At 47.1% G+C, this 20,498-nt stretch overlaps 7 protein-coding genes across 14 annotated transcripts in view; 3 read left to right on the forward strand and 4 right to left on the reverse strand.

Annotated features, from left to right (window-relative positions):
- Positions 1-213: 213 nt before the first annotated feature.
- LOC108140583 (N-acetyl-D-glucosamine kinase) lies at positions 214-5,006 on the forward strand. Its single transcript, XM_017263465.2, has 5 exons — positions 214-264; positions 833-941; positions 3,452-3,662; positions 3,938-4,163; positions 4,351-5,006. Exons 2-5 carry the CDS (start codon positions 916-918, stop codon positions 4,935-4,937), a joined length of 1,050 nt encoding a protein of 349 aa, XP_017118954.1. The 5' UTR covers positions 214-264; positions 833-915; the 3' UTR covers positions 4,938-5,006.
- On the reverse strand, positions 1,086-2,495 carry LOC108140582 (serine--tRNA ligase, chloroplastic/mitochondrial). The gene has a single exon (XM_017263464.2). The coding sequence runs from the start codon at positions 2,395-2,397 to the stop codon at positions 1,144-1,146; it is 1,254 nt and encodes a 417-aa protein (XP_017118953.1). The 5' UTR covers positions 2,398-2,495; the 3' UTR covers positions 1,086-1,143.
- A 34-nt stretch (positions 5,007-5,040) lies between the features above and the next one.
- LOC108140580 (cytoplasmic FMR1-interacting protein) lies at positions 5,041-10,112 on the reverse strand. The gene is made up of 9 exons (XM_017263463.2): positions 9,786-10,112; positions 7,886-9,717; positions 7,534-7,826; positions 7,359-7,471; positions 7,105-7,304; positions 6,511-7,046; positions 6,355-6,449; positions 5,912-6,298; positions 5,041-5,848 (listed from the first exon to the last, which is right to left on the reverse strand). The coding sequence occupies exons 1-9, from the start codon at positions 9,990-9,992 to the stop codon at positions 5,636-5,638; spliced, it is 3,876 nt and encodes a 1,291-aa protein (XP_017118952.1). The 5' UTR covers positions 9,993-10,112; the 3' UTR covers positions 5,041-5,635.
- A 131-nt stretch (positions 10,113-10,243) lies between these two features.
- LOC108140811 (SET and MYND domain-containing protein 5) lies at positions 10,244-11,806 on the forward strand. Its single transcript, XM_017263816.1, has 4 exons — positions 10,244-10,360; positions 10,412-11,026; positions 11,085-11,262; positions 11,328-11,806. Exons 1-4 carry the CDS (start codon positions 10,325-10,327, stop codon positions 11,678-11,680), a joined length of 1,182 nt encoding a protein of 393 aa, XP_017119305.1. The 5' UTR covers positions 10,244-10,324; the 3' UTR covers positions 11,681-11,806.
- Positions 11,807-12,225: 419 nt separating this feature from the next.
- On the forward strand, positions 12,226-13,634 carry LOC108140785 (transmembrane emp24 domain-containing protein eca-like). Its single transcript, XM_017263776.2, has 4 exons — positions 12,226-12,441; positions 12,500-13,047; positions 13,106-13,277; positions 13,335-13,634. Exons 1-4 carry the CDS (start codon positions 12,315-12,317, stop codon positions 13,547-13,549), a joined length of 1,062 nt encoding a protein of 353 aa, XP_017119265.1. The 5' UTR covers positions 12,226-12,314; the 3' UTR covers positions 13,550-13,634.
- On the reverse strand, positions 13,566-14,726 carry LOC108140786 (DDRGK domain-containing protein 1). The gene is made up of 2 exons (XM_017263777.2): positions 14,553-14,726; positions 13,566-14,489 (listed from the first exon to the last, which is right to left on the reverse strand). The coding sequence occupies exons 1-2, from the start codon at positions 14,641-14,643 to the stop codon at positions 13,651-13,653; spliced, it is 930 nt and encodes a 309-aa protein (XP_017119266.1). The 5' UTR covers positions 14,644-14,726; the 3' UTR covers positions 13,566-13,650.
- Positions 14,727-15,453: 727 nt separating this feature from the next.
- The window catches only part of LOC108140467 (5'-AMP-activated protein kinase subunit gamma-1), a 63,661-nt gene continuing 58,616 nt past the window's right edge, over positions 15,454-20,498 (reverse strand). For 7 of the 8 annotated variants that reach the window (XM_017263202.2, XM_017263200.2, XM_017263201.2 and 4 more), the window contains 4 exons: positions 17,313-17,603; positions 17,064-17,242; positions 16,793-16,996; positions 15,454-16,584 (listed from right to left, as the gene is read on the reverse strand). In XM_017263202.2, coding sequence (XP_017118691.1) covers positions 15,793-16,584; positions 16,793-16,996; positions 17,064-17,242; positions 17,313-17,603 — 1,466 coding nt within the window. In that variant the 3' untranslated portion in view covers positions 15,454-15,792. Of the gene's footprint in view, positions 16,585-16,792; positions 16,997-17,063; positions 17,243-17,312; positions 17,604-17,707; positions 18,005-19,745; positions 19,860-20,498 lie in introns of those variants that run through there. The other variant, XM_017263208.2, reaches the window with a different exon arrangement.

The raw sequence follows: 20,498 nt of genomic DNA on the forward strand, positions 1-20,498 counted from the left end.
TTTTAATAATTATTAAAGTAAATTTGAATTAAAAAATAAAGTCAATGGAATAGAACAAAAAAATAACACTTATTCCAAACTTTATGGAGACATTATAGGGGCGGAAATATTTGTAGCATAGGCAAAAGCAATATACCCCTATATTTTGTGAATCCAGGGTACACAAATATCAATGAGTGGCTGGGCTCGAAAAGAGAATGCGCCCAAACACAACACATTTGGTGTTCAAAGCGTTCGGAACGTGGACGATTTTAGCTCTGCCGGGTAAGAGTTGGGATGTCGTAAATATTAGTAACGTTCCTGCCTCTAATCAAAACCTAATGAGTGTTTGGAGTTGTGGGCGAAAGGGGCCTGGTGTGGCCAATCAAATCAGCAACCGCCGTTTTATTCGAAATATGTGTAACGTAAGCAAAAGTGAGCGCGGATACATTATAAACTAGTTTGGCTGGCGCACGCTTTTCACTCTCAAATTTGCGGGCAAGAGCTGAGATACAGGAGAACCTATTGAGAAGGGAAATGCTACGCAAATATTTCGATCCGCTTTATTTCGGACACTATTAATAAAGGCCGCGTTGATCTAAAATTGCACTCTTCAAGTGCATGCACCTCTTGCTGTGTTGCCTGTTTTGGCTTTGGATTTCGCTATTTTATTTATATGCTTATTTCACCTGTGTCAGCGGTATTTTCTTACCTGTGCGGTTGACAAATGTTTTGGGGCTAATGAAACGCGATAAGGTTGATCCGAGTGCTAACAACCCGCTGGGGTGCTAAATTTAATCGTGCAATTATTTATTGCCTAATTACCTCTCGTTTTTTGTTTTGCCTCTTGCAGGAACCACCTTCGTCACATCACCAATCCTCTGTACTCACATTCCAGTTGGGGATTCGTTCGGGGGCCCAGCCAACTAAATCACGATGAAGTATTTCGGCGGAGTCGAAGGGTACGTAAAAAGGTCACCCCACAATTTGTAATTCAATAGCCAAACGCGATGATTAACGAGCGTGATTAAGCGCAGGGTGTTGTTTGTTATCCCCTGATCAGCCATATATCAGCCATGGGGAGTGCTTCAAAAGATTCCCATCCCTTCGTCGATAACTCCAACGCTTTAATGATAACAGTCAAAGGTACAGAATGTGATTAGCCTAGGCCTTGATAAACTTGACCAGCTTCGTCTCGGGTATTCGTTTGTTTCGCGTGATCAGCTCCTGGCCGTCCATGAAGGATCTCAGCACGTGGGGTATCTCGATGGCATCTCCCCGCTGATAGGATTCCAGCAGGGCAATCAGCAGGCGGGGAATGGCCGTCGCCGTTCCATTGATGGTGTGGGCATGCAGGATCTGCCCGTCGCTGGAGCGGCGGTACTTGATGCCCAACCGCCTGGCCTGGTAGTCCGTGCAGTTGCTGCAGCTGGAGATCTCGCCCCACATCTGGCGACCCGGCATCCAGGCCTCGATGTCGTACTTCTGGTACGCCGGCGCGCCCAGCTCGCAAGGCGGCATGTCGAGCAGCCGAAAGTTGAGGCCCAATCGCCGGAAGAGATCCACCTCAATGTTCTTGAACTCCTCCAGCTCGGCCTCTGACTGTTCCTCCGTGCAGATGGCAAACATCTCCACCTTGGTGAACTGGTGCACCCGGTAGATGCCCTTCTCCTCCTGCAGGCCCGAGGTTTCGGCCCGATAGCAGCGACTCACGGCGGTCACCTTCAGGGGCAGCTGCTCCTGGGGCAGTAGTTTATTGGCAAAGTAGCCGGCCAGGGCCATTTCCGAGGTGCCCGACAGGCACTCTCCGGTATCCAGTTTGTAGACTTGTGTGCGCTCCCCCTCAGTGCGCATTCCGCAGGACTCGATCACCTCCCTGGGCAGGATGTCCGGCACGGAGATCAGCATAAAGCCCTGACCAGTGACCACCTGCAGGGCATACTGTATGATGGCCTGCTCCAAAGTGGCCAGTTGCCCGGTTAGATAGTAGCTCTTGTGCCCCGTGTAGTTGCCCAGGTGATCCATGCGGTAGAGATTGAGGGCGCGTGCGAGTTCCGAGAACTCCTTGAGGCTGGACTGCGGTGGCAGCTGTCGGTGCACGTACTGCGCCAGTTCCCGTGGCTGTTCACCGTAGTCCTGGAGCCGTGGATGCGTGCTATTGGGCAGTTGCTCGAGCTCCGCCTGAAGTTGTCTCAATTTGTCCTGATCCCCAGCCACTGCCTCCTGGACGAGGGAACGAATGAGCGGCATGTTGTTTCTGTGATGGCGCACAACCACATTCCGCTCCAGCTCGTCCAGCTGGGCACTGGTTGGAACCGGTCGTGGTTTTGGTACCTCCGCCGCCTTTGCGTCATGCGACCTTTGGCGGCGCAGCAGCAGCAGAGGCCTCAGAAGCCGGGAATTCGTCAGCAATTTCATTTTAATTAAAGCGTCTTTTTGAGGCACGCCGGGGATCGCGGGTGGCGGTGCGGTTTCAGTCACTTTTCAACGAAAACATTCAATGTTTTTGCGAACAATTGGTTAATATTTCCGCACACCCGCACATAACACAATGTTATCTCATGTTAGGTGCTAACATTCTGTTAAAATTCGATTATTTATCGAAAACTTTCTTTGTTTTGTATGTTTAACGTTACGCTAAGATAACGTTACGTAACGGAACACGGTTTGAATTGGCGGCAAAGATATTTTTATGACCGAAATAAATTGGACTATAGTTAAGAATAGTTAAGCAGCGATAACAAAACATCTTTTGTTGTGCCCATTTTGCATGGACTATCAAATGATTGCCTCAATTGAGCGTATTAACGTGCATTTTTGTTTCGTCAGTTTCTCTCTCTCTCTCTCTCGCAGTTGCTGCAATATGCAATATAACGGTAGTTGCAAACCCCTATGATTTGCTGGATTAGAATCTAAGATTAGATATTTTTCTTTTTACCCGCATTAGAGCTGGGTTGAAATGAGATACTTCACACATAAAGAAAAATGTTCACAAGATGGTAATTAATTTGAATATAAAAATATTAATTGGTCAAAAATATTCTTAAAACCGCAAAACAATCAATAAATATGAAAGGTCATTAAAGAGAATGGAACTTGTTACTAGATGTTCTACTATTAGATTAATTTAGGATATTTATCTGGCATGATTTACAAATGAACTGTTTAACTTTTTTCCCTGTGTACATGTACACTTTCTTTATGTTTTCCCGCATTTGGACTCGGTTTTATTGAGATCCGTGGGTTGTCGAATACTATTTGTGCGTGTGACACGTTTTTTCCAAATGAATTTGTCAATTGTGCGGCTCTTTAATTCCAATTTACAGTCGCCAGATCGGTTAATTCAATTTGATTCAATCGCGTTATTGTCTGCGGTCACGGCCCCAATAACAATCCAATAACTCCTATTGTGTAATGATCAAGAGAGTCCGGAAATAGAAACCATTTGCTTCTTCTTCTTTGTCTTCTGCAGAGGAGCCACCCACTCCAGGCTGGTCATCTGCGACGAGAGTGGCCAGTCCGTGGGCTCCACCAGCGGCCTGGGCACCAACCACTGGGGCATCGGCATCCCGGAGTGCGCCCGCCGCATCGCCGACATGGTGGAGCGGGCCAAGGAGGAGGCAGGCATTTCCAAGGATACGCATCTCACGAGTCTGGGATTGAGCCTCAGCGGTTGTGAGCAGGTCAGTTATTGCTAATCCTTTTAAGTGTTTTGTATTTCTTTCCTACAATATGCCTTAAACTCTGTTTTTAAATCGGTATCCACTTAATTTTAAAAATCTATCAGTCCAATTCTTTGAAAATCTTTGTGCATAAGATGTATGACAGAAAAAAAGAATTTTAGATTTTATATTTAAACTATTTAAAGAATGTTTAAAATTTAATAAGCACAAAATAAGTTCGTACCCATGTAGCCCATTAGAGAGTTTTATTTAAAAGTACATTTGAATTTCAACAGGAGGCCACCAATCGCGAGCTGGCGCAGGAGCTGCGCAATACGTTCCCGGGTCTATCCCTAAGCTATGCCGTCTCCAGCGACACCATGGGTAGCATGTACACCGCTTCCTCGATCGGGGGAATGGTCCTTATATCGGGAACCGGCTCCAACTGCCTGCTGCGCAATCCTGATGGCTCTACGTTCAATTGCGGCGGCTGGGGTAACTTCCTCGGCGACGAGGGCAGCGGTAAGTCGCAAATCGGGTTGGCCTTATCAACTAATGGTCTACTAATGCCGGGCCAATGTCGAGATTAACGGCTGCAACTCCGATTAGGATTGCCTGATAGCGTTGATTGCCATTGACTCATAGCCGCCCCTGTTGTTGATGATTTCGCAATTATCATACTGACCCCCAAAACCCTTCTACCCGGCAGCCTGGTACATCTCATACCGAGCAGTCAAGGTGGTGTTCGATCACATGGACAACTTCGAAAAGTCGGCGGCTCCTGTGGAGAAGACCTGGGCCCTGATCAAGGAGCACTTTAGCCTCGAGACGCGGCTGGACATGCTGCCGCACTGCTACGCCAAGTTCGACAAACCCTTCTTCGCCAACCTGTGCAAGAAACTGGCCCAGAATGCGGAGAACGGTGACGAGCTGGCACGTGGTCTGTTCCGGGAGGCCGGCGTGCACCTGGCCCGAATGATCCTCTCCCTGCTGCCCAATGTGCACAAAGATCTAGTCAAGTCCGGCGACCTGAGCGTGGTGTGCGTGGGATCGGTGTGGTCCAGCTGGGACCTGCTGCAGGAGGCCTTCATTGCGGAGCTGTCCAAGACGGAAATCCACTTCAACCTCAAGCTGGTGCAGATCACCAAGAGCAGTGCCTACGGAGCCTGCTATCTGGGGGCGGACAGCGCACACTTCGATCTGCCGAGGAACTATGCCGACAACGTCACAGTCCTATACACATACACTGATCCGCGAAAGAAAGCCAAGGCTAGTAACGGCGTATCAGTTAGATAGTATTACTATTCAAGTATTCAATAGAAACACTGAAAAAATTAAATGAAACTATTTGCCTTTACCGTTCCATTTTCAAGAATTATCAATTTCAACAATATATATATTGGGTTTGTTAGAAATACGTATGAAAATTTTATTCGATAATGTTCATTGTATTAATTGTATGTGTCTCAATGTTGGCTGTCACTGTGCGGCATCTATTTTGTAATACTTTGATTGTGTTTAAAGCCAATTCGTTTTTATTTCGCCGTGCTGTCATCAATTCTTTGGCTAATTTGATTCTCAAATCGGAGAGCAAAACAATAATGTTTCTATTTGTAGCAAAGAAATACAGGAGGCCAAACATAATATCTTAGGGAGCTTAGAGTAAAGTATTTGGGATAATGTACGAGTAGTTGAATCGAACGCCGTGGCTTGGGAATCAATATTATATCTATGTATAATTGCTTGGATAATACATTTCACGTACTGTATGATTGAATGCGACATACCAAAAGAGATTTCCAATAAAATCGAATTCAAATATAACCAAAACTACCCAGACAAATGGTCAAGATGTGGGCAGCATAGCCAATTAATTGGCTCTCCGGCTCTTACATTGCGACGCTTACCTCTTGGCGGAGTGTTTTCAACTGCGATTAAATATAACCTATTTGTATGCGATCGGCTTAAATGCATGCCTTGCCAAAGGGGATTATTCAATTGTTCATGCTCTGGCGCAGCTTCTGGGGATCCTGGTAATGCGACGACGACGAGATGACCGAGGGATGCTGCGGCGGCGGAAAGCACCGCACATGCTCCACATTTGAGCCCTCGCCGTCACCACCCTTCAGATACTTATTGAGTATGGAGAAGATTTGTGAGTTTAGTACCTGGAACCGACGAATCCGATCCACCATGCGCTTCAGTTGCTGCAAAGTAAGTATGAAATCGTCAACATATTGCCAAATAATCATCAAGCAGGGTACACTTACAATGCCCTTGACATCCTCATCCTTGCCATCAACGCGTTGCACCCGCAGAATGTGGTAGCAAAAGTCGAGAGCTTCGAAGCGTCGCTGCTGGCCGAGCAATACGATCATGACGCAGCCCGCCCAGTTGAGACCCTCGCCAAAGAGTTCCTCAATGGTGTACTCCGTTCCTCGCACTGGAATGCAATAGACGAACTGCAGAGCCGACCACAGGCGGTGGAATTCCGAGCACTCGTCCACATGGATTATTCCGTTGGCCGGCGGGGGACCACACCACACCGGATCGTCCAAATAGCTCTTTACCCGGTTGAGAATCACCTCGAAGATGCTGAGGCCGCAGCAAAGGCGTTCGCGTGTCAGCAAATCACCCTCGCGGGCAATCATGGCTTGCTGTTGGCGGATATTTGTTAGAATATTTCGGCAATAAAATTGGGTAATCTTCTCACCTTTGCAGTGCCGATCTTTTCAACGTTTGAAACTATCTGCAGGTTGGCAAACTGGGCTTCAAGGCGCTTTTGCTTAGCCTCTGGCTTCTCATTCTCTGCAGAAAGTAAAGACACAAGTGTTATAAAATATTCCTGCAATTTGCCACCTTTACATACCTTTGCAAAACGGCCTGGGAAAGATGTTTTGGAAGAGGGCCGCGTGCAGCAGATCGCACACCTCCTCCTGAGAGAGGGCCTGCTCAATCAACAGGCAGAAGATTATGCTGTTGCCGAACTCCCGGAACGACTGGAACAGTTCTGTCTTGGCGTCCGGATATTGCACGATGTCTGTCAGATGCGCCTGGTAGTAGCTCAGCACCCCTGGAGAGCCGTACTCGCAGCGGGGAAGTTTGCAGGACTTGGGCATGGCAATCATTAGCGTCTTGGTGAACTGCAGCAGCGAGCCCTGTATCAGCGGCTTCACAATGTCCTTCAGTATAATGTCCATGACTACTGCGATACCCTGGTAGCCTAGCAGGCGGCACATGGCATGGAAGTGCGGCGATCCTACGAAGCCAGTATACTGGCCATACTGTGTGGAATAGGCGGCATTAAGTTGCTTGGAGCCCCACAGATAATAGTGCGACATTTGAGGCGGCTTCTCACGCTGTATAGCTTGTGACGACGACAGATTTACTTTGGTTCGAATGAAACTAAGGGGGAAAGAAGTGATTAGTGATTTTTACCTTTTGAATAAACAAGCAAACTCACCGATTTGTGGCTGCATTATAGCAGTAATTGACCAGGAAGTCATAGTTTAGTTCCACAAAGACGTGCAGTGTGATCCTGCCGTAGGGCGCCAGGACATTGTGGTTGGCCTCCTTGACCATTCCGTCAAAGTTGTCCAGGGCCAAATATTTGCTTAACAACTTGTGGCAAATTCGATTCGCCTCCAGCAGACCTTCAAGTTCCTGCAATTAAACATGTGAGAGACAACATTTTGGTATCCATCTGGTTTAATCTACCACAATGCCGGTTATGTCGTTGCCCTCGAAGCGGCTGATGGCCAATTCAATGCTTTTGTGCATGTTGGCGTTGATGCGTTGTGTGATCAGTTTGTTCAAGTCAATTGAACGGCCTAAAACACAGAGTATAATTAAATGTAGGCCAGATTTGCTAAAATGCAGGATTCGTGCTTACCCAACAGTTGGACATGTCGTTGCTTTAACAAAGTCTCATAGCGGTTGTTGCGCGGATACGATTGGAAGTTGAAACCGAGCACCTCGCACTCCAGCCGGAATCGCTTGTCCAGAAAAATACTGCCCGCCAGCTGCTTGTAGTGGGCAAATATTTGCTCGCTCAGCTTGTAAACAAACTGGTCGAAGCACAGATTGACTTCGGCCTCCACCTCGTCGTAGAGGAACTGCTTTCGGAAGACGGTGAGGGCGTAGTACGCCGAATCGTTGTACAGATCCAGGGGATACAATACAAATCTGTGGAATGATAAAAGTAATTAGTATTTTGCTATGCCAATCGCTAGCCCATCACTCACTCCATCATCGAGGGCTCCTTTGTTTGCAGAATGTGATCGGTAAGAATCCACGGCATGGACATCTCAATTGGGAATTGAATGCGCTTCTCCATGGTGATGAGATCCTTGCACTCCTCGTTGTGCTGATGTCGCACCAAGCACTTGTTAACCTTTCGGCCCATGGTCATTTCCAAGTAGAACTCGCGGTACCACAGCTGCGACAGATCGCAGCACTTTTGGAGCGTGTCGCTGAAGTTGAGCAGGTAGCTCCAGTAGAACGAGGTCTTGTGGAACGTGTCGATCTGCAGCAGGCAATTGCCGTCGATGTCCTTGCGCAGCGTGCGCTTGCCGCCGCTCTTATCGGCAATCAGCGACTCCAGCATTGTGCGCACCATGTACAACTGCGTCGAGGAGGGGCCGACGTTTAGGCGTGGCACCTGGATGCGGAAGCCGCCGTCGGGATCCTTCTTGCCCTTGGCCACCGGGTCGTCGGTGGGCTCGTAGCCCTTTTGCCAGTCCGCCGAGGTCTCACGCACCGACATTATGATGCTGCGGATCAGATCCTTCTTGTTCTTTACCGCCTTGCGCAGCGGTTCACGCAGCGAAAGCTGGACAAAGTCCTGCAGCTCCGAGTAGATGTTTCGCCGGATGGCCTCGCACAGCACGGTCTCGATACGCGCCATCAGCACTTGCAGTCCCTTAATCATTGCAATCACCTCGATGAGGGCGAACTTTTCCTCCGAGGTGTAGTTGTAGCGGGTGGCCCGCTCGTACTCCTCGGCCTCCACGGGACACTCCTTGTTCTGGTGGTGATCGGTGGGGTGCAGTAGCTTCCAGGAGTACAGCTCGGTGACCACACTAGTCCACTCCGACAACAGCTGTAGACCGCGCAGGGCCAGATCGCCCGTAATCCGATTCTCGGCATCGGAGGGATTCTCCTTGACAGTGGTGGTCACCTCGTTTGTGTATCGCGCCAGCTCCGAAATGTACTTGACGTGATCCTCGCGAATCTGCGGCAGATGCACCATCAAGTCCGCCTGGGGACTGATGGCGTTCGAGCTGGACAGTGGCCACTTGCTGGAGTCAAAGTGCTTGCTGCGCTTTATGTAATTAAAGGGGGCGATCTGCATGTCGCCGAACAGAGGCACCACCTCCAGGTTCTTGAAGATGCGATCGATGCGATCCAGCCGGATCTTCTTCTTCTGATCGAGCTTGTTGATATTGCACGCGTCACTGTCCATGAGAAACAGGCCGAAGCCCATCACCTTGACCAGCATATGCTTCTCCTCGGGGGTCAAGTACATCTTTGTCTCGAACATGTGCACGCAAATGTTGACCACGTCCGAGAGCAGATCCTCGTAGCCGACAATCTTCTCCAGCGTGTCCTTGACCGTGTCGCGAATCTTGTTCTGCGTGGCCAGGAACATGGAGAGATTCTGCGATTCCTGCAGGGTGTGCGAGTCGGACATCACCTTCAGAAACTGCGCCGCCCTCCGATACGTGGAGTAATCGTTCTTAACGCTCGACTTCATGTTCTTCAGCTCGTCCAGCACGGCGAACATGTTGATGAACTTGCCCAGGGTCAGCAGGTAGGCCTCGGACACGAAGTCCTTGCGCTTCTCGGCGTGGCACAGGCGCTTCACCTCGCCGGAGAACGCCTCGATGGCCTTGCGCTGGAAGTACATGAAGTTCAGCAGCTTGTTCACCTCCGGGGCCAGGACCTCCACTGTCTTCTCGTAGATCTCCACGCGATTGGGCTGCTCGTTGGACTTGGGCTGTGGAATGGCGCGGGAACAGCAGCGCCAAGTGTACAGCATGACTGCATGTTTCTGCCCCTCATCCAATAGCACATTCTGCGGGCAAAGGCAAGGGGAGGAGTTGTGAGTAACTTGGGTGATAAGGCGAGTGTGCGCTAACTCACCAAGTTGGCGTGGGTGGTGGCCTCCTCGATGTACTTGGCAATTCCTGTGACAAACCCATTGCGATCCTCGAAGTTCGTGTCGAAGTTTGCCTTGTAGATAATCGAACAGGGCTGTGCCTCGATGCAGGGCTGCTCGTCCGGCAGCGAAAGCTCGTCCAACACCTCCACATTGGACAGCGCGTCGGCTAGCGTAATCTTCTCCGTCATGCTGCGCTCCTTATCATGCCTCCAGCAGCTCGAATTAGGTAAAAATTAACAAGGCGGGGTCCACAATCCAATCGACACACAAATTTTTTTCGCCACAAATACAACACGACTCATTGACATTCGCATGGACACGTCGCCAAGCGGCCATATTTAGGGAATTTTTGATGGGATTTTGATGTATTTAGTTTCCTACCAATGGTTTGAGTATTGGGTTCAGGGCTGCAGTATTTATTTATAGTGTATTTTTCTGGGCGAATGGTATTTTTATCGTTATCGAGCTTTTTGTTGCACGTGCAGTTGGTCAAAACAAAACACAGCGTAAATAAACGGCAATGAATAACTTCGAGATTCGGGAGTTGCCCGGAAAGGTAAGTGGAGTGATAGAGCCCACGTCACCATAATAACATGTATTTCGGCAGGGGCGAGCCATGATCGCGACCAAAAGCTTTGCGACTGATGAGGTGATTTTCGAGGAGGAACCCTTTGTGTCCCGTCAATTTTCATGGAACGTGGCCTACGGCTACGCAGCCTGTGACCACTGCATGCGGCCGCTGGAGACGGTGCTGGAGAACGTGCGACGGCTGGCCAGCGACCCCAAAGTTGAGGTGCCTCTGCTGCAGCACGATCCAACGGCCCAGTGGGTGGGCCAGTTCACCCAGTGCTCGCGCTGCAAGGTGCGCTACTGCTCCGAGGACTGCCTGATGGAGGCCCAAAAGCGGTACCACCGGGTGGCCTGCATGGGCGCCTTTCGCTCCGACGACACACATCCCATTAACGTGCTGAACGAGACCTGGAAGAAGATGCACTATCCGCCAGAGACGGGCAGCATCATGCTGATTGTCCGTCTGATGGCTCTCTACCAGCAGAGCGCCAAGAAGGCGGAGTTCCTCGAACAGTTGCAGTCCTTCCAGGCACTGATTGTGAATCGCGAGCAGAAGATCTACCACAAAATGCTGGGCGAGAACTTCGAGCAGCAGATGGAGCAGCTTTACCTCGCCTTCTGCAATGCTTTTCCCGGCGAAGAGTTCGCCATGGTATGCATTTTCTTTTGCCAAAGGTGGTTAAACTTATTCTTTTAAACGTTCGCAACAGTTCACCACGCCAGATGCTTTTAAGACCCTGATGGGAATAATGGGCACCAATAGCCAGGGCATTGCCACCAGCGTGCTGTCCCAGTGGGTGGTCAAGGTGTCGGACCTACCACTGCCGGATGATGACAAGACGCAACTGGACACGGTCATCGACGGACTATATGCCAAAGTCGGAGAATGTAACTATTCCTTCAGGACATTTATTGAATTAAGTATCTATATGGAGTGTTTTCATATCAAACAGTTGCTGGCGAATTCCTGAATAACGAGGGCTCTGGACTGTACCTTCTGCAGAGCAAGATCAACCACAGTTGTGTGCCGAATGCCTGCTCAACGTTTCCCTATTCCAACGACATTGTTGTGATGAAGGCCTTGGCTCCGATCCAAGAGGGCGACGAAATCTGTATCTCCTATTTGGACGAATGCATGCTGGAGCGGAGTCGCCATTCGAGGCACAAGGTGTTGCGCGAAAACTATATATTCGTCTGCCAGTGCCCCAAGTGCCGGGCCCAGGCCTCCGATCCCGATGAGACCAGCGAAGACGAGGAGGACGACGATGATATGGACGATTACGACGATGATGATGAAATGAATTAGGCTAAGACTATACTCTTACAACGAAGTTTGTTTATTCAATAAGTAAACAGATCATATTTGTAAGCATATGTACATATGTATGTGCAACTAGATGTTAGAAGAATATATGTTATTTTGGAGAAATAATGAAAATTAGTTTTTAATGCAAGCTATGTGGGTGTATAAAAGTACTAAAACTAAACATTTTATGAAAAGCGGTAGCATAGTGGTGGTAAGTTTAAATATAACTAAAGTTCTACCGGGTTATTAAGGGTTCACTTGTTATGGTCGCAACAGTAAGCTCAAAAGTCAATTGTTGCTTAAAAATCTAAACGATGTTTCTGGGCGTGCGTCGCCCAATTGCATCTATGCTTGGATATAAAAAAATGTGGAACTATTGGTAACTATGAGAAAAACAACACTTTATGTGCGAAGAGTTCTTAAAACTCAGATACAATTTTTTCGTTTTATCGAGAATGCACTTTATCTACATATACATACATACATAGTTAGTCATCCTGGCATGGAGAACGTTTCCCAACACTTGCAAATTCCATAAGCTTTGTAGCGCGATCCGCTTTGTGTGCACTTGCATTTCAACAAGCTGTGCAAAAAACACACGCATGTAGAAAACTTTAGCCGGAAAACGTTAAATATGGAAAAGAGATTTATTTGGCTGGTGCTATGCATCCTGCACAGCTCTAATGGCCTGTACTTCAAAATGCGGGAAAAGGAGCGAAAGTGCTTTATTCAGGCAACGCCAGAAGACGAAACAGTGATTGGTAAACAAACCTCCTCCCCTTTAAGCTTTTTGAACTGCTAAAGATTACATTTATTCAGTTCAATACAAGGCGGAGGTGGAGGATCCCAGGTCCGGCGGCTTTATGCCCATGTCCCCCGGTATTGGGATGCATGTGGAGGTGCGGGACAGCAATGAGAAGGTTATAATCTCCCGCGTCTATGGCTCGGAGGCTCGTCTCATGTTCACAACCTTCTGGCCAGGCGACCACCACATCTGCCTGCAATCAAACAGTTCCGCCTGGTTCGAGGGCGCCCTACTGCGCGTTCACATGGAAATAAAGACGGGCGAGCGCACCGCGGACTACGCAAGGATTGGGAGGACGGAGCCCCTGGATTACATGCAGTTGCGGGTTCGACAGCTTATGAATAAGGCAGATGAGATTGTCAAGCAGCAGAATTTCCAGCGCTATCGGGAGCAGCTCTTTTTAGAGTCTCACAATAACCTCTACTCCGAACTGATCTTTATTTCCATAGTCCAGGTTGTGGTCCTCCTTACTTTTATGGCCATTCAGTATCGTCTACTATTTGGTAACAAACCACTGTTCTTGGCCTACTGCAAAGCTCTCAGTGACGAAGAGCTGACCAGGGTAAGTCTTTGCAAGAAGGTCCTAGTTAATTTAAACCAATTTTAACCAAACAATTTAGTTCAGGACACCAGAGGCGTACAGGGCACTCATGACCCTGCTGGGTCCCAATGGTCAAGGGCTTACCACAAGCGCCATTTCAGAATGGGTATTCCAGCTACAAGATCCAGAGTCAAGGGATGAGCAAGAGCAAATTATTATCAGTGAAAAGCTTCAATCTAGAGTGACAGAATGTAAGCCGGTTCCCTTTTGCGTAGGCTAACTGATAACATTGCTTTATCTATTCACAGTTGCTGGGAAGTTCTTCAGAAACAGAGAAACCGCAATTCCGGGAAATCCATATGGCAGCCACTACGCATCCAATGTCCAATTGACGAATATCCTGGCCGATGTACAGCGTAGTCGTAGTGGCCACTTGAAGGGCGACACCTTCTTATTGGTCTGCGAGTGTGAAGATTGCAGGGTCAAGGCTCCAAAAGGACTAGACAAGAAACCATTAATGTAATCGTTTAACAATCATGTGCAAGTTGTCACTTTGTTCTTGTAATTCTACCAACAGATCGCTTCTAAATATAAATTTAATTTATAAATGGCTAACAAATCTCATCAGGAGTTGGCTTCGCCGCCGGCGGAGACGGGCGTCAGGTTAATCAGGTTGTTACTGCTCTCGGCCAGCTCGGCGATGGAAACGCGTCCGCGCTGCTTGATAAACTTGGCCACGGCCGCGAGCTCCTCCTCCGAAACGTAGATGAACTTGCCGCGATCGTCGATGACGCCGGTGAGAGTGCCATTGGCCTGCAGATCCTGGATGCGATCGATGGCCTGCTGAGTCTTCAGTTTGAAGGCCACAGCCAGGTCTTCCAGCACGACCACCTTGTTGTCCCTGATGTACTGGATAAAGTCGGCCAGGAGGCTGTCCTGATCGTCGGCGTCGCCCTCCTCGAAGCCCTCCTCCTCGACGCTAAAGGCGGCCTTCATCTTGAGGTACTCCTCGTGCTCCTTCCGCTCCCGCTCCTCCTTGGCCAGGCGCTCGGCCTCCAGCCGTTTCCGCTCCACCTCGGCATCGAGATCCTCCTGCTGCTTCCGTTCGGCCTCCTCCTTGGCCTCCTTCACTTTGCGCTGCTCGCGATCGTGCAGCTCCTGTTCGCGCTGCACACGCTTCTGCTCCTTGGCCTCCATCTTGGCCCGCTTCTTGGCGCCCATCTTCTCGTCCAGCACTGCGCCCTGGGGCACGCGGGCGCCATCGGCATCCACCTGGGCATCGGCATCTTCGTTGTCCGAGTCGCCGGGGGCCACCGGAGCAACTGCAGCAGGAGCAGCTCCCGCCGCGGGAGCATTCTGACGCAGTCGGTTGCGCTGATTCCTGGCTATTTGGGCCCGACGCGGCACTCCCTCCTGGGCGCGTTGGGGGACGCCACGTTGTGGGGCTGCAACTGGCTTGGTTTCTGTTTTGGGGTCAACAATGTTAAGTCGCCTTCTGGAGAATGTACAAATCTTTCCCGTCTCACCTGGGCTGGCATTCTTCTTCTGCAGCAGGTAAAGCGTGATAATAACGACCAACAGAGCCGTGGCAATTCCCGCGAGAATGATTAGATCCATTTCTGACACGAAAAGCAGCGACTTTAGGTTTTTCAACCTGGTGCGCAATGTTTTTGCTAAAAAAAGTAAACGTCAACAAAATGAACATATGGCGCGTCAAGATAGCAACGACATGTGCTGCAAATTTAGCCGTTTTTTAGCCATTTAGCTATTTTTAAGGCGCCTGCTTTTTGGGCTCTAAATTAAACTTTCATTCTTTTTAACTTCTTAATAATTTAAAATGTATTAAGTATGTATTAATACTGACTGACTTAATTCCAAGCAACACATGAAGAAGTCTGGAAATGTATTCACATGAAAAGATAAAGAACAAAAACATGGGAAAATTGTATTTAAGCATATCCTGCAATTTCTTACCTCCAATTTTTTATAACGGCTTGGGAGATAACAGTTTAAAAAAAAAAATTGTAAACATAAGATTACATGGAACATAGAGAGATCTTTAATTTTTAAATACATATATTTAAAGCTCTGTTAAATCATCAGAGATAAGAAATAAAGCAAAATTAAAGAATAAACTGAAGTTCAAATTTAAATATTATTTAATTGTGAATCTAGTCAAATGGTCAAAAGGATTGATATCGATAAAGGATTAAATTTGCGTTGGTAGAAAATAGAAATACCGCTACTTTTGACAATCCATCGAAGTGAAATTTTACGGGTATATAAAAACTTATTTTATTCCGCAAGGTTACAATTTTTTTGATGCCTTATGCTCCAATTAAATTCAATTTTGGTTAAACATTTGTATCTCATTCCGCATCAATACTTTATCCCCGACCAGTCGCATTCCCATAAAAAACGCCATCCTTGACTTGTACTGTACTATCCATATAATAATCAATTACATCGTTTAAAATTTAAAGACATTCTAATGTAATTTGTTGTTTTGTTTTCGTTTCTTGTGTGTATATATAAACATCTTGTTAACAGCGTTTTGTTTTTGTTTTGCTTTTTAGTTTGCTTGTTGTAAAATACATAATATTTCATAATTGTAATAATATATCCTTAACAACTATTAATATTCAAATATAATTTTCTCTGCTTTATCATTATTGTTGTGTTTTGGGTTCTTAGTTCTTGTTAAGCAATTGTTTCTGTTTCTGTTGTTGCAGCTGTATCTGTTTAGCTTGTGTTTAAATTAAGGTTTTATTCACTAACCAACGCCATTTCCCGCGCCGCAGGCGTCAGTGACTGGCCCAAAGCGGAGGCGGCTGACACCGCGCTGCTCAGCCCATCGTCGTCCACATCCGCTGCTCTCGCAGCAGCAGCTGCAGCTGCGGATGCCTTTTTGCGCTCGATCTCCGCCAGCTCCACCTGGTCATCATCATCACAATTGCTGCGCTCCACCTGGTCGGCGGACTCCTCTTCGTGCGCCTCATCGGCGAAGGACACTTCCACGGGACTGTTGCTGCTATCACCATTAGCCGTCTGATCGTGCTGATTGTTGTTGGCCTTATCCTCACTGGCGGACTTGTTGTTATCACTGTCAGCATCGTCACTTCTCGTCGGCGCCGGCTCCTCCTCGGGTATGTCCTCGATGAGGCTGCGGTTTCCGGATCCGGCCGACGGACTGCGAGGCGGGGGCGTTGTCGTCGTCGACGCTGTGGCAACCGTTGGGATCTCCACCTCGGCCACCTTGCGCAGCAGGACGGGATCGGAGGCGCGCAGCGAGCTCTCCGAGCCGCCGACGCCCTCGCCGCTTGGTCGCAGGACCAGGTAGAGCAGGATATCCGACAGCGAGATGATGCCGATCACTTTGCGGTGCTCGTCGACCACCACCAGTCGATGCACCTCGGCGCGGACGATGCGCTCCATGATCGTGTAGAGCGATTCATCCAGATTGCACTTCTGCACGCCCTCGAACCACTCGTTGCGGTGCTCATTGGCCTTGCGCAGCGACACGTCGAGATCGTTGTAGGTTTTCTCAGCGGCGAGATTCTGAACGAAAAGAAAATAGATTTTAATCATTTGTAATCTGTCGCAGGTGTCCCTGAAATCTCTTTCCATCATATTCCACCCAAATTTGTTTTGAATTTGGAAAAGTGTATAGTTGAAAGAGTTTTAAGCGGTAACTTATTCAATCTACATTTGCACTTCTCAGTAAAACTTTTCTATCTTTCTATCTTTGCGATCAGTGACAACTTACAATCACATCAAACTTTGCGTAGATGTCGACGAGCCGTCCCTCGGCATCCACCAGTGGCAGCGCCGAGACCCGTCGCTCCACGAATTTCTTGAGCGCCGTGATGATGCTCGTCGTCTCGTCGGCGGTCTCGATGTTGTTGTAGGTGCCAATCTTCAGTTCGCGCAAACTCCTTTGCATGTAAGCGGGCTTTGGTAATTCATTAATCTGCGCATAGACAACCTCACGTTAGTCAGCTTGTAACTGCGTAAAAAATAAAGCTAATTCAACTTACGTATAGGAAAAGGAACCTCAGTATGCGTTTGTGTGTCAGGATGTAGAGAACATTGCCGGTGGCCGGGTCGATGACGGGCAGACGATGTATGCGGCTGTGGATGAGAATTTTGATGGCATCGTATAGGGAGGCATCCGGCCCGATGCTGACCAACGGCATCACCTGGTTGTGCAGCACACCTGGCAGAGGAAAACATTTACATTTAGCTGGGAATCTTAATACTGCATTGCTTAGCTTAAGATCACTTACTTCGCCACGTGTCCAGTTTGTGCTCCTCCAGCTGCTCCATGGACGCATTTGGCGATTTGTAATACATTTGCAGGATCTTGATAAAGTCCGTGATGGTGAGCATGCCCACGAACTGCTGCTTCTCCGAGTCCCAGAGCGGCGCAGCCCTCACCCCGTTGTAGACCAGGGCGTAGAAGGCCTTCTTGACGAGAAGCTGGGTGTCGAAGACGACCAACTTGGCGGAGGTGGGTATCAGATCATAGCACTTGTGAAAACGGAAGAACTTCACGAAGATTTGTGAGTCGTCCTCCTCTGCAGAAACAAGAAAACAAGTGGGTTAGAGAATTGTATATTATATATATATAATATAATAATAATTGTATTTGAGGTGCAGATTTGGGATTCGTGATGGGCACCTTTCTTTAGTAGCTCGGCTAGCAGGCGCTTCCAGGCTTCAGAGATCTGTTCAAACTCTTTGATGCTCTCCAACGGGTAGCAAAGGACGTCGGCCTGGCGACCGTTGCCACCTCCCAGCACCAGGCGACCCGCATGGTTCGAGTAGAAGTGCAACTGTAACATGCGTTCTGGGCTCTCTGCGTGCTCTAGTTGTGCGCTTCACTTTTTTCTGGCTGCCTATTGTTTTTTTGCGATCCTCAGTGTCGCATTACGCTAGTCTGATCCTATCCGATCTGATCCGGTCTTGTTTCTGAGGTCTGTGGGTGCTAACAATTAACTGGGCGACTCGATTAGCTCTGCTAATTGGTTGGCCTAATTGGTCAACCAACTACCTAACAGGCTACGAACACAGCAGCGCCGCTCTAACGCAGCGAAACTGATCGAAACTGTGCCGAAAATAAGAGCAACCCTCTGCCATAAGTTTCTAGGCGCACGCGTTTCGTTAAATTTAATTAAGACATTTTTAATTAAAATAAATTTAGCGTACGACAAAACCAACAGTAGCAACCACAAACAGGCAAACACACTAGAATAGAATAGATTCACCAAATTGTTCAACAATAAATATTATTTCGATTCTCATCGAGACAAAGAGAACCCAAGATAGAGGGGTAGGTTGTAGACGGCTCTGCCACAACGTAAGCAAATAAATATTGAGGCGGGGCCAAAAGGTGTTAATCAAAAACTATATAAAATCACACATACAATACATGGGCTGTAGATCAGTCTTGTCAGGGGCCTGATAAATCCAAGCCAAACATTCACCGAATCAGCATTTGTCGGAGCCATTATAGCGACACATAACAGATATTGGGACAGACAGTTGTGCCAAGAAATTAATTAACCACAGCATAAGGCCTCAACACTGAACATTCAAATGTCGGTGAGGATTATTTAGCCAAAATGCATTTGGAAATCTATTTGGGAAATCTTTAAATTTGTTTATACGAAAGTCAGAAAATTTTTCCGCAAATATTGTTTTTTTTGGCATGGATTGGGATCAAAACAAAACTTTTAAATTATGGAGAAAAAAAATGTCTATGAATCGTGAAGTTTAAAGTGGAAATAAATTTCAAAGCTCCTTGCTGTTGGTCGTCTAAGGTATTAATTTCAATACAAACTTCAGTCAAATGATTGTTTATTGAAAAATACTTTACTTGAAACTAGTTGAACTTTTAGTTGGATTAATTAAAATAAACTATTTTAGCCTATAAAGAAAAAACTGTCCACCGCAAAATGAGGAAAAATAAAAAGAAAATTTAAGAAAGAACCAAAAATATTAATGAAAAAAAACGAAAGCCCAGATACAGCGGCAGAAAACATATATACACCGGAATAAATTGTAAAATATGTGGAGCTATAAGCAAATAGTAAAAGATTTTCCGACTAAGCTATGTACACATTTAAATGCTGTTTAATAAATGGAATTTACTGCGGTTGCCGGGCGGCGAATATTTCGATAGATAAAGAAAGGCTAAAGTTATCGAGATAAAAAGCTAGGAGAGATGGGTTAAAGTCTCTTCGTTCTATTTCGTACTCCTCTCTCTTTCTCAATAATATCGATGGGTTTGATTATGTTTTGATTGGTTTTCAATGCATATTTATATTTAAATGTGAATGCAAAGGTATATATGGGTTATCGATTCCGATTCTATACGTTTCTGCCTTTTGCGTTTCTTTTGACAGCGGGCAACGGGCCGCACGAATTAATTGAAATGCTCCTTGGCATTGTTGGTTTTGTTGATTATTTTGCTAATTCTCTTCTGCTGTGTGGGATCAAAACAATTGAAAACCCATTTCCACAGTGGGTGGCAATGGGCGGTTGTGATGGTTCAGTTGCTTTTGGCGTCGCGGCGCTATTCGAAAATTCTTAACGAGTGACTAAGAGAGAAGCGAAGACCTTCGATGGTTCGACTTTGCTTTTCAGTTGGTCGAATCGATTGTTGGGCTGGGAAGCAATTCCTACTCTGGGACTCTGGGCAATATCTATAGACACACTTTTGCACATATAGACACATATAGATTGAGGATGGTTCCTGCTGCCAATAATTCCACACGAAAAACACACGGAAAATAGCCGAATTTTTGTCGTCTGCCCGTCTTCGTTGGCGACGTTCTAAACGATTCGAAATTTTATCATAAACTGATCTGCAGTCTGGGTTTTTCATCTCCTCTCCCTCTCTCTCTAGCTCTCTGGGTCGGAAAACTTTTTCGTCAGGGAAAAGCGCAAAAACAAATAAATGATACCCTGAACAAAATACAAATGGGAAATGCTCTGAGCAGAAACCTCGCAACGAAACTGAAAAGTTCTCAGAGCACTATATAAATTCAGTATAATCTTTTGGTGAGAGATCGCTTCGGATCGGATCGGATTGGTTGGGAATTGACGTTAATGAGGATCATGAAACGTCTGAAATTGCCAACAAATTACATGCACTATTTTTCTTCCCCTCGGCTCCCAATTGTATCTACATTTATGTATTTTTCCCCGACAGGTCTCCGGCGTACTTGGAACATATAATTAGCTTTGGTAAAAAATTAAGATGAATACGAAACATTTGGGGGTGTGTGTGGCCACGTTAAGAACTTTCTAACGAGTGTGTTTTATTATTCTTAGCAGGAATATAGGAGAGTATAAGTTTGTACATTCCCTAACGATTATGTTCTATGTGGCATTTGAGATCTCCCACGTTAATAACCAGGTCGGCTATTGCTGCCACCATAATCCCTGTGAATTATGACTTCGATTCC

This window comes from Drosophila elegans, unplaced genomic scaffold (genome assembly GCF_018152505.1).
Source record: "Drosophila elegans isolate 14027-0461.03 unplaced genomic scaffold, ASM1815250v1 contig_476, whole genome shotgun sequence".
NCBI classification, from domain to species: Eukaryota; Metazoa; Arthropoda; class Insecta; order Diptera; family Drosophilidae; genus Drosophila; species Drosophila elegans.

Excerpts from the sequence above, each read along its gene's own strand:
- LOC108140785 (XM_017263776.2), top strand. The coding sequence starts at position 12,315 with ATGGAAAAGAGATTTATTTGGCTGGTGCTATGCATCCTGCACAGCTCT. Across the intron at positions 12,442-12,499 it reads AGAAGACGAAACAGTGATTG|TTCAATACAAGGCGGAGGTG; the intron begins GTAAACAAACCT and ends ACATTTATTCAG. Across the intron at positions 13,048-13,105 it reads GTGACGAAGAGCTGACCAGG|TTCAGGACACCAGAGGCGTA; the intron begins GTAAGTCTTTGC and ends CAAACAATTTAG.
- LOC108140786 (XM_017263777.2), bottom strand. The coding sequence starts at position 14,643 with ATGGATCTAATCATTCTCGCGGGAATTGCCACGGCTCTGTTGGTCGTT. Across the intron at positions 14,490-14,552 it reads GAAGAAGAATGCCAGCCCAG|AAACCAAGCCAGTTGCAGCC; the intron begins GTGAGACGGGAA and ends ACCCCAAAACAG.
- LOC108140583 (XM_017263465.2), top strand. The coding sequence starts at position 916 with ATGAAGTATTTCGGCGGAGTCGAAGG. Across the intron at positions 942-3,451 it reads TATTTCGGCGGAGTCGAAGG|AGGAGCCACCCACTCCAGGC; the intron begins GTACGTAAAAAG and ends TGTCTTCTGCAG. Across the intron at positions 4,164-4,350 it reads CCTCGGCGACGAGGGCAGCG|CCTGGTACATCTCATACCGA; the intron begins GTAAGTCGCAAA and ends TCTACCCGGCAG.
- LOC108140811 (XM_017263816.1), top strand. The coding sequence starts at position 10,325 with ATGAATAACTTCGAGATTCGGGAGTTGCCCGGAAAG. Across the intron at positions 10,361-10,411 it reads TTCGGGAGTTGCCCGGAAAG|GGGCGAGCCATGATCGCGAC; the intron begins GTAAGTGGAGTG and ends GTATTTCGGCAG. Across the intron at positions 11,027-11,084 it reads CCGGCGAAGAGTTCGCCATG|TTCACCACGCCAGATGCTTT; the intron begins GTATGCATTTTC and ends CGTTCGCAACAG.
- LOC108140580 (XM_017263463.2), bottom strand. The coding sequence starts at position 9,992 with ATGACGGAGAAGATTACGCTAGCCGACGCGCTGTCCAATGTGGAGGTG. Across the intron at positions 7,305-7,358 it reads ACGACATAACCGGCATTGTG|GAACTTGAAGGTCTGCTGGA; the intron begins GTAGATTAAACC and ends GTTTAATTGCAG. Across the intron at positions 5,849-5,911 it reads ATGAGGATGTCAAGGGCATT|CAACTGAAGCGCATGGTGGA; the intron begins GTAAGTGTACCC and ends CTTACTTTGCAG.
- LOC108140582 (XM_017263464.2), bottom strand. The coding sequence starts at position 2,397 with ATGAAATTGCTGACGAATTCCCGGCTTCTGAGGCCTCTGCTGCTGCTG.